We start from the raw sequence: 17,346 nt of genomic DNA, 5'->3' as shown, positions 1-17,346 counted from the left end.
ACAGTATGCTGTTAAGTAATCAGGTTATGTATACAAACAGTATGCTGTGAAGTAATCAGGTTATGTATACAAACAGTTTACTGTTAAGTTATCAGGTTATGTATACAAACAGTATGCTGTTAAGTAATCAGGTTATGTATACAAACAGTATGCTGTTAAGTAATCAGGTTATGTATACAAACAGTATACTGTTAAGTAATCAGGTTATTTATACAAACAGTATACTGTTAAATAATCAGGTTACTGTTAAGTAATCAGGTTATGTATACAAACAGGTTACTGTTAAGTAATCAGGTTATGTATACAAACAGTATGCTGTTAAGTAATCAGGTTATGTATACAAACAGTATACTGTTAAGTAATCAGGTTATGTATACAAACAGTATACTGTTAAGTTATCAGGTTATGTATTCAAACAGTATGCTGTTAAGTAATCAGGTTATTTATACAACAGTATAATGTTAAGTTATCAGGTTATGTATACAAACAGTATACTGTTAAATAATCAGGTTATGTATACACACAGTATACTAATCAGGTTATGTATACAAACAGTATACTGTGAAGTAATCAGGTGTTATGTATTCAAACAGTATGCTGTTAAGTAATAAGGTTATTTATACAACAGTATAATGTTAAGTTATCAGTTTATGTATACAAACAGTATACTGTTAAGTAATCAGGTTATGTATACACACAGTATACTGTTAAGGAATCAGGTTATGTATACAAACAGTATACTGTTAAATAATCAGGTTATGTATACAAACAGTATACTGTGAAGTAATCAGGTTATGTATACATACAGTATACTGTTAAGTTATCAGGTTATGTATACAAACAGTATACTGTTAATTAAACAGGTTATGTAAACAAACAGTATGCTGTTAAGTAATCGGGTTATGTAAACAAACAGTATGCTGTTAAGTAATCAGGTTATTTATACAACAGTCTAATGTTAAGTTATCAGGTTATGTATACAAACAGTATACTGTTAAATAATCAGGTTATGTATACACACAGTATACTGTTAAGTAATCAGGTTATGTATACAGACAGTATGCTGTTAAGTAATCAGGTTATTTATACAACAGTCTAATGTTAAGTTATCAGGTTATGTATACAAACAGTATACTGTTAAGTAATCATGTTATGTATACACACAGTATACTGTTAAGTAATCAGGTTAGGTATACAAACAGTATACTGTTAAGTAATCATGTTATGTATACACACAGTATACTGTTAAGTAATCAGGTTAGGTATACAAACAGTATGTTGTTAAGTAATCAGGTTATGTATACAAACAGGATACTGTTAAGTAATCAGGTTATGTTAACAAATAGTATGCTGTTAAGTAATCAGGTTATGTATACAAAGTATGCTGTTAAGTAATCAGGTTATGTATACAAACGGTGTGCTGTTAAGTAATCAGGTTATGTATACAAAGTATGCTGTTAAGTAATCAGGTTATGTATAGAAACAGTATACTGTTAATTAATCAGGTTATGTAAACAAACAGTATGCTGTTAAGTAATCGGGTTATGTAAACAAACAGTCTGCTGTTAAGTAATCAGGTTATGTATACAAAGTATGCTGTTAAGTAATCAGGTTATGTATAGAAACAGTATACTGTTAATTAATCAGGTTATGTATACAAACAGTATACTGTTAAATAATCAGGTTATGTATACACACAGTATACTAATCAGGTTATGTATACAAACAGTATACTGTGAAGTAATCAGGTTATGTATACACACAGTATACTGTTAAGTAATCAGGTTAGGTATACAAACAGTATGTTGTTAAGTAATCAGGTTATGTATACAAACAGGATACTGTTAAGTAATCAGGTTATGTTAACAAATAGTATGCTGTTAAGTAATCAGGTTATGTATAGAAACAGTATACTGTTAATTAATCAGGTTATGTAAACAAACAGTATGCTGTTAAGTAATCAGGTTAGGTATACAAACAGTATACTGTTAAGTAATCAGGTTATGTATACAGACAGTATGCTGTTAAGTAATCAGGTTATTTATACAACAGTATAATGTTAAGTTATCAGTTTATGTATACAAACAGTATACTGTTAAGTAATCATGTTATGTATACAAACAGGATACTGTTAAGTAATCAGGTTATGTTAACAAATAGTATGCTGTTAAGTAATCAGGTTATGTATACACACAGTATGCTGTTAAGTAATCAGGTTAGGTATACAAACAGTATGCTGTTAAGTAATCAGGTTATTTATGCAACAGTATAATGTTAAGTTATCAGGTTATGTATACAAACAGTATACTGTTAAATAATCAGGTTATGTATACACACAGTATACTGTTAAATAATCAGGTTATGTATACACACAGTATACTGTTAAATAATCAGGTTATGTATACAAACAGTATGCTGATGAGTAACCAGGTTATGTATACAAACAGTATGCTGTTAAGCAATCAGGTTATTTATACAACAGTATACTGTTAAGTAAGCATGTTATGTATACAAACAGTATACTGTTAAGTAATCAGGTTATGTATACACACAGTATACTGTTAAGGAATCAGGTTATGTATACAAACAGTATACTGTGAAGTAATCAGGTTATGTATACATACAGTATACTGTTAAGTTATCAGGTTATGTATACAAACAGTATACTGTTAATTAAACAGGTTATGTAAACAAACAGTATGCTGTTAAGTAATCGGGTTATGTAAACAAACAGTCTGCTGTTAAGTAATCAGGTTATGTATACAAACAGTATACTGTTAATTAATCAGGTTATGTAAACAAACAGTATGCTGTTAAGTAATCGGGTTATGTAAACAAACAGTATGCTGTTAAGTAATCAGGTTATGTATACAAACAGTATACTGTTAAGTAATCAGGTTATGTTAACAAATAGTATGCTGTTAAGTAATCAGGTTATGTATACAAACAGTATACTGTTAAGTAATCAGGTTATGTATACAAACAGTATGCTGTTAAGTAATCAGGTTATGTAAACAAACAGTATTCTGTTAAGTAATAAGGTTATGTATACAAACAGTATGATGTTAAGTAATCAGGTTATGTAAACAAACAGTATTCTGTTAAGTAACCAGGTTATGTATACAAACAGTATGCTGGTAAGTAATCATGTTATGTATACAAACAGTATACTGTTAAGTTATCAGGTTATGTATACAAACAGTATGCTGTGAAGTAATCAGGTTATGTATACAAACAGTACGCTGTTAAGTAATCAGGTTATGTATACAAAAAGTATGCTGTTAAGTAATCAGGTTATGTATACGAACAGTATACTGTTAAGTAATCAGGTTAGGTATACAAACAGTATGCTGTTAAGTAATCTGGTTATGTATACAAACAGTATGCTGTTGAGTAATCAGGTTATGTATACAAACAGTATCCTGTTAAGTAATCAGGTTATGTATACACACAGTATGCTGTTAAGAAATCAGGTTAGGCATACAAACAGTATACTGTTAAGTAATCATGTTATGTATACAAACAGTATACTGTTAAGTAGTCAGGTTATGTATACAAACAGTATGCTGCTAAGTAATCAGGTTATGTATACAAACAGTAGACTGTTAGGTAATCAGGTTATGTATACAAACAGTATGCTGTGAAGTAATCAGGTTATGTATACAAACAGTAGACTGTTAGGTAATCAGGTTATGTATACAAACAGTATTCTGTTAAGTAATCAGGTTATGTATTCAGACAGTATGCTGTTAAGTAATCAGGTTAGGTATACAAACAGTATACTGTTAAGTAATCAGGTTATGTATATTTTTGTTAAATGTATGTAAATATACAATAATCTGTTGGATTTTACTTCAGAGGTTCCTTTTGTTGACCAAATAGACAATGAAAAGCAACTGAAATCAAAAGCTTAATGCTGGAGGTCAATATAGATCGATGTTGATGCCGATTTTGAGGATAAAGTGAATATGGATTAATTTTGAATAAAGTCAATTAATTTTGCATTCCACGAGACTTGGTCTGTTAATTACTCAACGAAAATACGTTGGATAATATTGGTTTAAGACGATCGGTAAATCAGTTTTGTCACGCTTATCATTCACCTTTTAGCAGATCGTTGATGTTGGCGTCTGTAGGAACAATCATGTACGATTAAGTGGTCTAAAAATTCTTCTTATTTACAATGTAATAAACACACTCGTCGATATGTCTATAACTGAACTGAAGGACTCGTAAGACATGTGAGATTTGTTACATGTCCTTAACAACTCTTAAGCTGTGTGTAAAATCAAAGTCGGGCCGTAGTATTTTGCCATCGGGCACAAAACAGTTATTGTCTACCAGGAATGAATTGACATGTTTGGCTTGATCGTTCTTTTCACAAAATATGCTGAAAATTACTGAACAACCATATATCTATTGTGCCATTTGATTTTCTTGGAAAGAAAGATTTAAGCATAGGAACATTACGTTCCCTCAGTTTGGTATGAATGATGGAAATGAACAAAGTAGAATATAGAAATATATATAGCGCGTGTTTTTTAAACTTAAATTTCAAGCTGAATATTACTCCAATTCAGCAACCTCTCGTATCGCTTAATAATTTACATTTTGGCTTTTATCATGTCCGGCATAGTCGTGAGTAGTTTTCCTCAAGAACCATTAACACAGATTCTACCGATAGTTTGGGCCTTCATGACATGCACCCATAACATTGCATTATAGATAGTATCTGGATCGCCTGTTACTACGTGTCCAGCTGTACAATCATAAGGCTTTTATGGAGATATAGAGCGATGGAGATCAATCGATTTAGAATAACTAAGAAATAATTGGAGAACTTTATATCTGAAGAACAGTGGTCCGATATATTTGCTGCTGAAATTGCTACCTTATCCCTTGTTGACAACTCTGAGTTTCTTATGATGGTGAATCAGCGCAGAGTGGTGACTGTCCCTATACGGACGGGCTGAAAGAGTCAAATTTGTGTCAGGCCATGAATCATTTTCAATAGATTGTGATTTGATATTTTTTTATGATTAATATTACGGGCAATACCTTTATATTTCTATTATCTAAACCATGTACGACCAGAAGATGTATATAAGAGTATCCGTAATCGTTTAAGGTTTTCTATCTACTAATCTACAGAGCCTAATGATATCTGACGAGACTGTTTAGATGCTACTTCCTACACAGCTAATCAATGCTGCTGACAGAGAAAGCCTGTTAAGAGATTGCTTTACATCAAACGACTTTTCAGTAGTAAACTACAGCATTAAAAAAGAAGGTCAGTGACATAAAGTCAATGTAAAGCTTTCACGCAAAGACACGAGCACAAAGTCAGCACAAAGATTTATCATAAGATAATTCTGTTAATTACAAACATTACAAATGAGTCGGCTTTTAATGATGATGAAGGAAAGTCGATGTATTGGAGGGTACACTAATTATAACGTTATTCTAAAGTAGAAATAGGCAAGTTTATAAGAAAGAGTGACCTAATTTGTAATCGTTATATGAGTAACCAAAATCTAAGGAATTCATCTAACTAACATGAAAGGATGTTTTTATCAAATACTTACAATAATTTTATATTTTTAATACTAAATTCGGTTTTTGTCAAATTATTCAAATACTAGTAGTGATGAATCGACCATTTTTTTTATGAAATAAAACGTTTATATGTCAAATAATACATTTATATGTCAAACTATATAAATTGTGTTAAAAAATATGTTTTTCCAAAACAAAGTGCGACATAGCTTAGAAAAAAAGTATTAGACAAAAATACAATCTAGGTAAGCTCTTTAAACTTTTATAATATATCAATTATCAAGCTATGTCATTTTGTATAATTCAAAAAGGTTTATATTAAAATTCCTGTTTGTAATGATTTGTGCTTCATTAACATCTCTAACATCAAAAACAGGTGAAGGAGTCCAGAGTTGATAAGAAGTCCCCTCATGGAAATTTTCGGTATTCTAAATTTAACTCGACATGTAAAGAAAACTTTATGGTTAATATATATATATAGATATCGAGTAAATGTAAAAGTCAACCCTCCTGAGACAATGGCTGATGTTGTTAATATACCACCCTTTAATGATCGTATTATGATATAAAGGCAAATGCATCTACATCTGTAATCTGTATTTACAGAAATGCATATTCTTATTTTATTATACATAATTAAGTATTAAAATCTAACTGTATCATATATTGGAAAGGTTTATAAATCTGTATGTATGATATATCATAGAAGTGGATAATCTACGTATATATTGAATATTGAATTTTCGGCTATCCGGAATAAATTGTATTGTTAAAACATTACCGATGGGCTTAATCTTGCTTAGTGGTAGTTCAAACTTCAAATTGTCCACTGTTAAATCGTTTAAGATATTCCGAGTCCCTCATGGAATGAAAGGATTTTTTTTTGTAGATCTTGAAATTGATGGGTATGCAAAACGAGAACATGCTGATTTGGATTTACATTTAGCTTGAATTTAACTGTTTCAGCTGTATCGGCGATGTGTTGTTATTTTTATCAGCAATGTATCACTTCGATTGTATATACATGTTCCTAGAGACTCTTCTAGATCATCTGCTCATTATTATTGAGGTCTGTGTTTCTTGATCTCTGCAAAACCACACTCAAATATCTGCATGATTATTACTTTGTTATGTCGACAAAGTATCATACAATCTGGTCTTTGTTTGCAATGTTTTCCAATGTTGCGAATGACGAAATACTTCATCGTAGTTTATTACGGTATTGTAATACAGTGTACCAAATAACAGATAATGATAAGGATAAGGACCTGCCTTGTTTGTATTTAATTCAGGAACTTCACAAGAGTGCTCACAAAGACAGTTTTATCGGTGGTTCTACTTGCTGCTTTCCCAAGCCAGTATATAAACTTCATTATATAGCTCATCACATTAGTAATGGTCTCAAACGTTTGTACTTTTGTATATGCTGTTATTGTTCTGACATTACACGATTTCGAATTCACGAGGGAATGTATACGCTTAGCGAGCGGAGTAATGGCACCGATACAAAGAATGTTATGTACTTTGTCTGACGCTTTTTTAAGTAGTTTCGTTTTGGCTGACCATACTGATGTGTCAACGACGTACATATCCATTATCTTTGGTCCGGGAGCTCGATTGTCTAGCTCACCATCAATCACATGGGTGTCACGCGGAGAGGACTCGACTTGCTTGATGTCCTATAGTATACTTATACTACGACTATAAATATCAGTTAATAGTTCTGCCGCTTTAACATTTATAAACTACTTAAGCATTGTTCTTTAGATAATTCCCATCGAAGCTAGAATTAATTAGTCTATACATAAACCCTCAAAACTATTTTTGGGTGTCAAGAAAAAAGATGCGTTTTCTTTGTGTTCAATATAATACAAAACAGACTGACTCACAAAAAAACCACCAAAGTATACGATTCTTCAAAGTCCTGTTTCTAATTGTGAAGAAAGTTAATTCCATTGGATATCTATATTTATATGAACAACAAAACTAAATCTAGTTTTTTTTTCTGTAATCTGTAATCTGCTATCTCGCTAAAGTTGTCCGTTAATACTGTACTTTGTTTCCCTAAATTGAATAATGTCAACCTATCACTTTATTTAAGATGATAAAGTTAATTCTCCCTTTCAACATTGTTATTAAACATTTATAAAATTATTTGTTTCAAACTGCTTATATATAGCTTATGTTTTTATTCCAATACTAGTCCACCATGTAATTCAAATTTTCCACAATTCAGATCAGCAACAGCACGTATCATTTCGAGGATGTACATTGATTGATTAATGAACTCCATTAGTTCAAAAAATGCTTGTGCTGTTTTATAGGCAGAGTAACTTTAGCCTTGCTATTCATTATTCAGTGTATTCCCGACGTCATGCGACTGCAAACACGTATTTTCCATCATCTCAATAGGATATTGTTTGTAATTATTGTTGCTGTCCTCTGTCACCTTTCAGTTAGTGGAGTAGACAGAGAGTACGTCTTGACACTTAGAAGGTATTTTCCCGTAATGAAGATGTGTCGATGTTAAGACACGTGAAGAGATACAGTTCATAAATGAGAGTCAGACTCGCCGTTAATATAACTAAAAAACTTTGAACGAATTTATAATTTATATAACTTCAGCATTGTATAGATGCCTCAAAATCACCCAGAATTAAAAAAAACACACAGGATGGAAAAATCACAGCAATAGCAGAAAAAGATAGATTATCAATATCAATCCATACAAACAATATGTTACCGTCCATAGAAACATGACTGCCCCCATCCATACGTAACCTATTATATAACAGGACATACTGGCAACTGTTACTCAAATCATTTAGTGACGAAAGAAATAGTCGATGTTTACAGTACTGAATAATTATAACGGCTAATGAAAACGATGATTTAGAACAATATGTTTAATATTAAGCATGCCTAACAGTTTACATTTCTAATAGCGCATGTTCCTAAACCTTTGCGATTAAGTTTTTCGGAAGAGTTCTTACAGCTTTCAGGTCCTTCAGATCCTGGCGTTCGAGGCTGGTGGCCTTCTTGTGTGACAGAGACCGGATAGTAACAACTGTATGTTTGTACATCCCGATCTTACAGAAAACCTGCTGGTCACCACCAGCGGAATTATCAGAGAGGCGACCACTGGACACGTTTATCGACGCTATTGTATTCAGGCTGAGCTGGAAAAGAAATCAAAACCAAACGATTCAATAACAGGTACACAAAAGAAAACATAAACAGGGTCCCATCATTTAGCTTGATTATATATACATACATGACAATGGTTGATCCATCAATTTTGTAATGTAGCATCACTTTCTAGTTACATTGATGTACAACGAATGGGGAAAATATTTACTTCTATATAAAAGTTATCAACAATGTTGGATTAAGTTCGGTTGAAAAGGTGAGGTAAACTAGATCATCGTCACACAACTGCTTAAAGACAACGTCAAAACCTTCATTCGATCCGAAAATATAGCAAACGGAACCTAGATAATACCAAAACAAAGAAAAGTGACTCAGGAGACGCAAAAATAAGAGGATTCCATGAGATTCAAACAAAAGAAGAGAAACCAGAAACATTTAAATAACCGCAAAGATATCATAAAAACGCAGACAAAAATATTTGCTTTTTTTATATAAATACCAATTTACTTTTCTATCAAAGATATCATAAACATCACTTTAATCTGTAATCATTGATTTAGTTAAATAGTATTCTCGTTTGGATACAGGACTATCCGGCTATGTTATTGCAGAACCCAAAATATAATAATGGGACGGAGCCGGCAATTTTATATTACATTAAGATGAATTGTAAACAATGATTATCCTAGTTTTAACTTTGTATGACGTGGTTAATGATCCAAACACAGAGAACTATTATTATATTTCATATTAATGAAATCTAATATTATATAATTATATAATCGGCCCTTTCCGTTGTTGAATTTGGAGTTCTGTAATAAGATAGTACGGCCACTCTGAAGAAAATCATTCTGTAATATACTGGTGTCTCGTTAATTAGGATTTACTAAATATGCGTCCTGACAATATTTCCTTTGATTAGTGTAAGAGTTGAGTGCATATGCTGTCTTCCACATTATAACTGTGATTCGTGTAAGGGTTAATGTCTTCTCATACATTCATTATAAATGTGATTCGTGTAAGGGTTAATGGCGTATGACTTCTCATACATTCATTATAACTGATTTCTGTTCAAGTGAAGGACATATGATATCTTACACATTATAACTGTGATTCGTCTAAGGGTTAATGTCTTCTCATACATTTATTATAACTGTGATTTTTGTTCAAGTGAAGGACATATGCTATCTTACACATTATAACTGTGATTCGTCTAAGGGTTAATGTCTTCTCATACATTTATTATAACTGAGATTTTTGTTCAAGTGAAGGAGATATGCTATCTTACACATTATAACTGTGATTCGTGTAAGGGTTAATGTCTTCTCATACATTCATTATAACTGATTTCTGTTCAAGTGAAGGACATATGATATCTTACCCATTATAACTGTGATTCTTGTAAGGGTTTATGGCGTATGTCTTCTGATACATTCATTATAACTGTGATTCGTGGAAGGGTTAATGGCGTATGTCTTCGCATACGTTCATTATAACTTTTATTTCTGTCAAGGGGAGGACTTATGCTATCTTACACATTATAACTGTGATTCGTCTAAGGGTTAATGTCTTCTCATACATTTATTATAACTGTGATTCGTGTAAGGGTTAATGGCGTATGACTTCTCATACATTCATTATAACTGATTTCTGTTCAAGTGAAGGACATATGATATCTTACACATTATAACTGTGATTCGTGTAAGCATTAATGGCGTATGTCTTCTCATACATTTATTATAACTGTGATTCGTGTAAGGGTTAATGTCTTCTCATACATTCATTATAAATGTGATTCGTGTAAGGGTTAATGGCGTATGACTTCTCATACATTCATTATAACTGATTTCTGTTCAAGTGAAGGACATATGATATCTTACCCATTATAACTGTGATTCTTGTAAGGGTTAATGGCATATGTCTTCTCATACATGTATTATAACTGTGATTTGTGTAAGGGTTAATGGCGTATGTCTTCTCATACATTCATTATAACTTTTATTTCTGTCAAGTGGAGGACTTATGCTATCTTACACATTATAACTGTGATTCGTGTAAGCGTTAATGGCGTATGTCTTCTCATACATTCATTATAACTGATTTCTGTACAAGTGAAGGTCATATGCTATCTCACAAATTACGTATATATAACCATATTTCATAGTTGCAACAGCAAATGTGTAAATTGGCTAGATTGATTATTGTATGAACTACACAATGACCATATTTGTGAGATAACAAATACCTTTTGTAATTTTGTTAGTGAATTTAACAAAAAAATCGTTTCGTACATTGCATAGTTTATGGAGCTGCCCTATTATGTGTATGAACATCAAGAATTTGTTATTAAACTACATGACTTTTAAGCTCGATTTCACCTTTTACTGTCATTTGATTTTGCATCTTTAAACATATGTTGTAGGATATTGGACATCGAAAATTAACGTGCAAATGGCGATACATTATCATCAACTACAAAAATAGTGGTCATTTTATTTAGAGTTCTTTATTTTTTGCAGTACAGGATGAAATTATTCATCATCATAAATGCTGAATTCTGTTTTCTTTGTAAAGGCATTTGACGTGATATGTGTCAACAAATCGATATTCGAAATCGAAAAACAAAATGGAAAAATATGAACAAGGAAAAGCTTTACGTGGAAAACCTTCAAAACAAACACAAGAAGAATAAGACCAAATATCACATATACCCTTAATTCGAACACCCATAATAGGTTTGATGTATAAGGTAGCATTCACGTTAAGCAAACCTCAATCACAAAGGTTACAGTACGCAATATTTTACAAGGTTTCTATTTAAACAATCAAAGGTTTACCAGCGGTTATAACGACATTGGGTGAGCCCTTTTGCTTAAAACCATAGATAAAGGACGTCGAAAAGTACACGTTCTGCTAGCTATTGCAATATTTGAACTTTATAGAAGATTGATCACGTTTTAGTTCGAATGAGTTAAGGAAACTGTCAACGCAAAGATTCGTAAAAACAAGGCCTCCTCACTGGGCCATTGCTTACTTAAAAACGAAACAGTGGACAATGAAACATATCAACTCCAAATCAACTCTGTAGACCTACAGGTATCTGCAGACATATACTCCAACACTGAGTTACAGGACACAAATATTGTTTAGCGACATTTGGTTAACGTCTTTGCTGTGTTGTGAAATTCGATTACATTCTAGCTTCATAACTGAATACTGTACTGCAGTAGCACACTATAAGCAGCAATTTGCCCTTCTCTATGCTCAAACCTCGGCAGACGCTTATTGGATTGTCTCATATAATCGGCCAATGACATGTACTGTCAATTGCTCTCGGGACGTTTCATAAGCTACCATTAGAAATAGAAAACCAAGTAATAGATTAACAGTTAGTTTTGGATGTTCATTCTAAAATGATTATTTGTCTTTGCCTCCATTTTATAACTGCAACGGTTAATACAATATAAAAATGGTTTACGACCTTCTAGATAAATACTGTTGAAAAAAAAATTAAGCTGGGAAATTAATCTTGCAGAAATTTCACGATGCTATTTAAGTAGAATAAATAGATAAAATTAAGATATTTGGATTGGTGTTTGAAAAGGGAAAATCAACAAAACGTATGCCATGAAAACAAAGAACCTCTTTGTCGACTTATTTGTGCATTTTAAGTGTTATCAACTGGTGTTTTCTTGTCCTTTTTAATGATTTTAGAAAAAATATAGAAAGTAGTGCTAACTATATGTATATGGATCTGGTCTCTGATAAAAAATGTCTTCTCAATTACTCATTACCTTACTCGGAACAAACAAAAAGCATATCTTATGTTTTTATTTTTCTTCAAATATTGGCGATAATTCATTAAGAAATAATAAAAAAAGGATATATTTCATCCATTTCCCTTGGTGGTAGCTTGTTCATTTAAAGTTCTTAATCAATAGGATATTGCAGGTAGGTGTTACAGCTTTGTCTTCGGTTTTTAATCTGTAGCAAACACCTTATCAGAGAATTCTAAACAAGCACTGTAATATTGCTGAAATGTGTCAACCGCATATCACTTGAGAAAATGTCCATTTATGTGAGGGATCGGATCAGTATGCACATTAACTGAATCATTAATCAAAATATTCCTGATCTCTTGTCTAAGTTAAACGGTAAACCATTCTCAACAGGGTGAATACGGAGAAACCACAGCTCAACTATACCGTAACGGCAGAAACAGCAAATTAAAGGAAACCATCATGAAATCCCACATAAAGAATCAATTCTTTAAGTTGTAGTTGTTCCACAAATGTATACTTAGGCTTACCTGGCTGATGCTTCCAAATGCTCGGGACTTGGTTACTTTGATATCCTCATATTCTACTTTCCAAAGTTGTAGTTCAAGCTGTCTTTCGTATCGTGCCCGTCTGCAAAAATGTGGGAAAATAAGACACATTCGATACTATATTATTTTACAACAATGAAAAAATCACAGCGATAATCTATTTCGAGTGAAATACTACTTAATACTAAATAAATGTATTGATTTTAAAATCATACTGTGAATAGGAGCATATTTTATTCATTTTTTTTGCAATATCAGAAAACTGAACTCGAGAGATAATGGGGTTCCCAACTTGATATATCAAAAATTAAGCGAATTATATCACTATTTAGAATGTTGATAGTTCCCCCACATCCATTTTAATTGATGTATAATTTATTGTATACTACAAATACTTGAAATTTCATCTTTTGACTTTTACCTGTACATGAATAGTCCCACTCCTAATCCAACTACTGCTACCAGAACCACAACCACACCAGCGATGATGTAGGTTAAGGAACCTTGTGGGAAAAAGATGTTTTAAGTATCAGTTAACAAAACAAAACTTTGGTGAAATAATCCCCTATGCTCTATGTCTAGTGTTTTAAATTAATAACATAATCTGTAGTTGTTATGGCATTCATACCTTTATGACAACAACACTGTTATATGACATAAGTTCATAACCAAATATTCTACATAAGTGTATTCGGACAATTACACGATAGCCATGTGATAAAAAACCCATATATATATATCATATGGTTCATGAATGTAACATGAACGGTTTACCTCCAGTAATACCCAAAGCTATATAAAGAGCACATCTTAGAAAAGGAAAGACACTTCAATGACCATACATTGTTATTCTGAACGGAGATTTATTGTTATGAAGATATGATACAAAAACTGTTAAAATCAGATCCTCTACCTCTCGTTACCGTTGGACACAATTCTCCAAAGAACCCACACTTTGGACTGTCAGTCGGAGGCTGGCCGTCCTCTGTTCTCCATTGTATCGTCTTCACTACACGGATCTTCTATGACGGAACAATATCTCATACATATCAATAATAAAACAAACAATAATGGTTATTTGTAGGGTACTGTAAATCAACATTTGCCAACGCACAATTTTAATTGGACCTCCTTATAAAATGAACGTCTTTGTTTTATCTGAGTTATTCACCTTGAAGATAATGAGACATATGGTACCTAGGTGACACTGCAATTGAACCACAATATTTGCCGTTTTGACTTTTGTGGTAAGTATGATTAAGTTACATGCAATAATATATGATAAACAAAGCTACAAAGTGACAGACAAAGTTCGGGTATTTGTTGGGTACAAGCCACACCGACTGGTTATTATACATATCTATAATGAGTCATCTAATTATACTTAACGGTTCATAAGTTATCGCAAAAAACATCGAAGCGATTTGCCTTTTAACCTCGCGATGTGACCGTAACCTTAGGGGAATAGGGGTATATACATGTGTCTATATGGGATACGATATCAACCACCTTAGTATACTACCGACTTGCTTTGACCTTGACCTAGCCATAAGGACAGCCTATACAACAATATCATTGTTATTACGTAATCGTAATTAAAGGTCTACGCAAAAACCCCACTACGACAGGAAACAAGAAGTCTTCAGAACAAATAGAAAGACATAATTTATCCCCAAAGAAATCGAAGGTAAAACTGCACAGGTGAGCCAAAAGAGAATGGTTTTCAAGCACCAATTCGTGCGCTGATAATAAACTCCAATCTCTCGTCGGGCGTGTGTTGGTTACCGAGAATATCTCAAACTTTTTCCTTATATATATTAACTTATAACAAGTTATTTTAACTTATATTAATCACTCTTGTTAGCCCGGATATTAGCGCGCGAGGGGTCTTTGTGCGGGAGGAAACCGGAGTTCACAGGAAAACACCCACGTGATCGGGCAGGTGGCCCCATACCTATTCACGTCCGATCGGATAATAGAACCCCGGCCGCCTTGGCCTTTCCTTATGACGACCGTGAAAACATTGAAAGCAGTCACAAAGTTGGTAGTGGGGTCATCATTGTTGTTTCAAATATACACTTGAAACTGAAATAGGGAATTATGTTGTATCTCTAAAACTTATGTGGCAAGTATCGATAGAAACATAAAAGAAAGGGTGAGGATGTATGTAAACCCTAAATGCTACCTGTGTCTCCGAGCTGGTCATCTGGGCTTCCAGGACCACTTCAAACCGAGATCCGGAGTCGGTCATATCCCAGATCCAGTAATCTGGTTCTCTGTCTCCATTAGAATCTACCTGGACGTTGCCGGTGATACCTGTATGTCATAAATCACAGATTTATATACGTCAACGTTCACTGGTGTAACGCAGATGTGGGTTTATGGAACCTGACAGTAACATGCTAATTGATAATTGTCTTGGAACAATTTGCTACATGCTCCTAGACACATATAGAGATAATAAAAATAAGCATGGATAAAAATGATGGTCATACCAATAGAATTGCATGACTGGGTAGTGACATCCTTTGAAAGGAATCATAATGACTGCCAACCGGTTCAAATATGTATAAAACGTTGTATGGACAAGGAAACTAATTAGCGATAATCTAAATTTGAAAATGCTACCACGTTTGCCAGGTAACGACACTTTCCTCATTGGTAAATAACCATGGATTATTCAACGATATACCATACGCGTGAGTGTATTATTTTCCAACCGACCAACGTTCTTTCAAAACTCTCCCTGCTGTGAAACAAGCGAGTCGCAGGACTGGTTCATTTGTCGAATTAGGATATCCGCATTTATATCTGTATTTGTTTGAATATTTGCTAGCGGATACAGAAACTTCTATTTTAACCTCTAGATATAATTAAAACCTCAAGCTCACTGTTCGAATGTTCATCTGAAGTTCCCTCGAAGGTAATTTGAAATCATATTTTTAAATGTGTCAGGTGCTGATTTCATCTGTTGACGAGTCATGTCGATAGTTCGGTGGATTAGATTGATCTAATTGACATCTGATTTAAAGGTAACCGCCAGTGTTCATTGTTTATCGTCTGTCGACCAAACGAAGACAGAAAATAATAAAATCCATCTCAAATATATCAAGGTTAAATTCACTAAATTGACAACTATCAACAGTCAGGAATGATTGAATCGCACAGCTTGTTGTGGATTAAAAACGCATGGGCATCACGTGACAACGGTGGAATATATAACTTAGGATTCGAAAATGTTGAACAAATAATCAACTCAGGCCGCAACAGTTTCTCACCCTCGTTATATATTCCAACATAATACACATAAACAGTGTAACTCTGTAACTCTACGAATAGGAAACTTTTCAGTAAAAAGGAAATGGAAGAACATTTAACTATTTGTAACAATGTAATAAGACGCAAGAGGACTATGGTTTACTGTTTAACTTAGTTCTGTGAACACTTCAACTACACGGTACCTCTGAACGTCTTTCCCTTTGCTTTGTTAAAGACAAGTGTTCCGTTCCTATGGTCGCTGCCCTCTGTTACTGTCTCGTTCAGTATCAGCATATACAAGTACACCACGTCATGTAGAAACGGGGAGTATTCTGACCCCTGAATACAAAAGTTTGATATAATATGCTGTTTATATATATTCAGTTTTCAGGCGTGTAACGTCATCTATTAAAAGAGTGCATTGGTGATGATATCTAATTCAGAAACCTGTTAAAACACCATTCTTTATAGTAAAATAATAAAATATACAAAATAGTAAAATAATTGCATATATAATATATTCATATATATACATACATGTATATGCATATGAACAAAACCCTTTGTCAAACCGTTTCAGCTTGTGATATTTTATCTGTTATAATTCTGACGCTTTGGAAATTGGTTTTGTATTTCAAATTATATATTATTCAGCTGGCATGTATCAGTGATATGATTTTTTTAGAGCTAACATATAACTGAGTCGACTACTTACTTTTTTGTCAGACGCGAGCGTCGCATTGTAGTTCCAGGGAGGTTCGGACATTTTAATAGAGACGTTGTTACGAAACTGTTCCACCTCCTCACTGCCCATATCGGATACAGTTAGCTGTAACACAATGTCATGTTCAGAACAAACACAGAAGAATTAAAATATCAGGTTAATGTCATCAGGACAACCATGATAACAAGACAGGAGTCATGGTGACAAGGGAGACAGATTACACTACAAGATGGAATAAAGGTAGTAAAAGAGTAAACATAATAACAGCTTTTGTGTACAACAGATGGTTTATTCTTTAGCTAATGGAGACCAACAACAAACTTTTTAAGAT

At 33.0% G+C, this 17,346-nt stretch overlaps 1 protein-coding gene across 1 annotated transcript; it reads right to left on the bottom strand.

Annotated features, from left to right (window-relative positions):
- Positions 1-8,510: 8,510 nt before the first annotated feature.
- Positions 8,511-17,105, bottom strand: LOC110451933 (atrial natriuretic peptide receptor 1-like). Its single transcript, XM_021500165.1, has 7 exons — positions 17,007-17,105; positions 16,495-16,630; positions 15,219-15,349; positions 13,947-14,055; positions 13,455-13,536; positions 13,016-13,115; positions 8,511-8,735 (listed from the first exon to the last, which is right to left on the bottom strand). The coding sequence occupies exons 1-7, from the start codon at positions 17,103-17,105 to the stop codon at positions 8,511-8,513; spliced, it is 882 nt and encodes a 293-aa protein (XP_021355840.1).
- Between the last annotated feature and the right edge of the window lie 241 nt (positions 17,106-17,346).

This window comes from Mizuhopecten yessoensis, unplaced genomic scaffold (assembly GCF_002113885.1).
Source record: "Mizuhopecten yessoensis strain PY_sf001 unplaced genomic scaffold, ASM211388v2 scaffold6307, whole genome shotgun sequence".
Lineage (NCBI taxonomy): Eukaryota > Metazoa > Mollusca > Bivalvia > Pectinida > Pectinidae > Mizuhopecten > Mizuhopecten yessoensis.
The sequence above is the reverse complement of the archived record's forward strand: the minus strand, read 5'-3'. Positions and strand labels throughout refer to the sequence as shown.

Bases quoted from the DNA above. Each gene is read 5' to 3' on its own strand.
- LOC110451933 (XM_021500165.1), bottom strand. From the start codon at position 17,105: ATGGGCAGTGAGGAGGTGGAACAGTTTCGTAACAACGTCTCTATTAAA. The intron at 16,631-17,006 runs GTAAGTAGTCGA...TTTTGTATTCAG, and splicing joins CGCTCGCGTCTGACAAAAAA to GGGTCAGAATACTCCCCGTT. The intron at 14,056-15,218 runs GTAGCATTTAGG...GTTCCGTCATAG, and splicing joins TGACCAGCTCGGAGACACAG to AAGATCCGTGTAGTGAAGAC.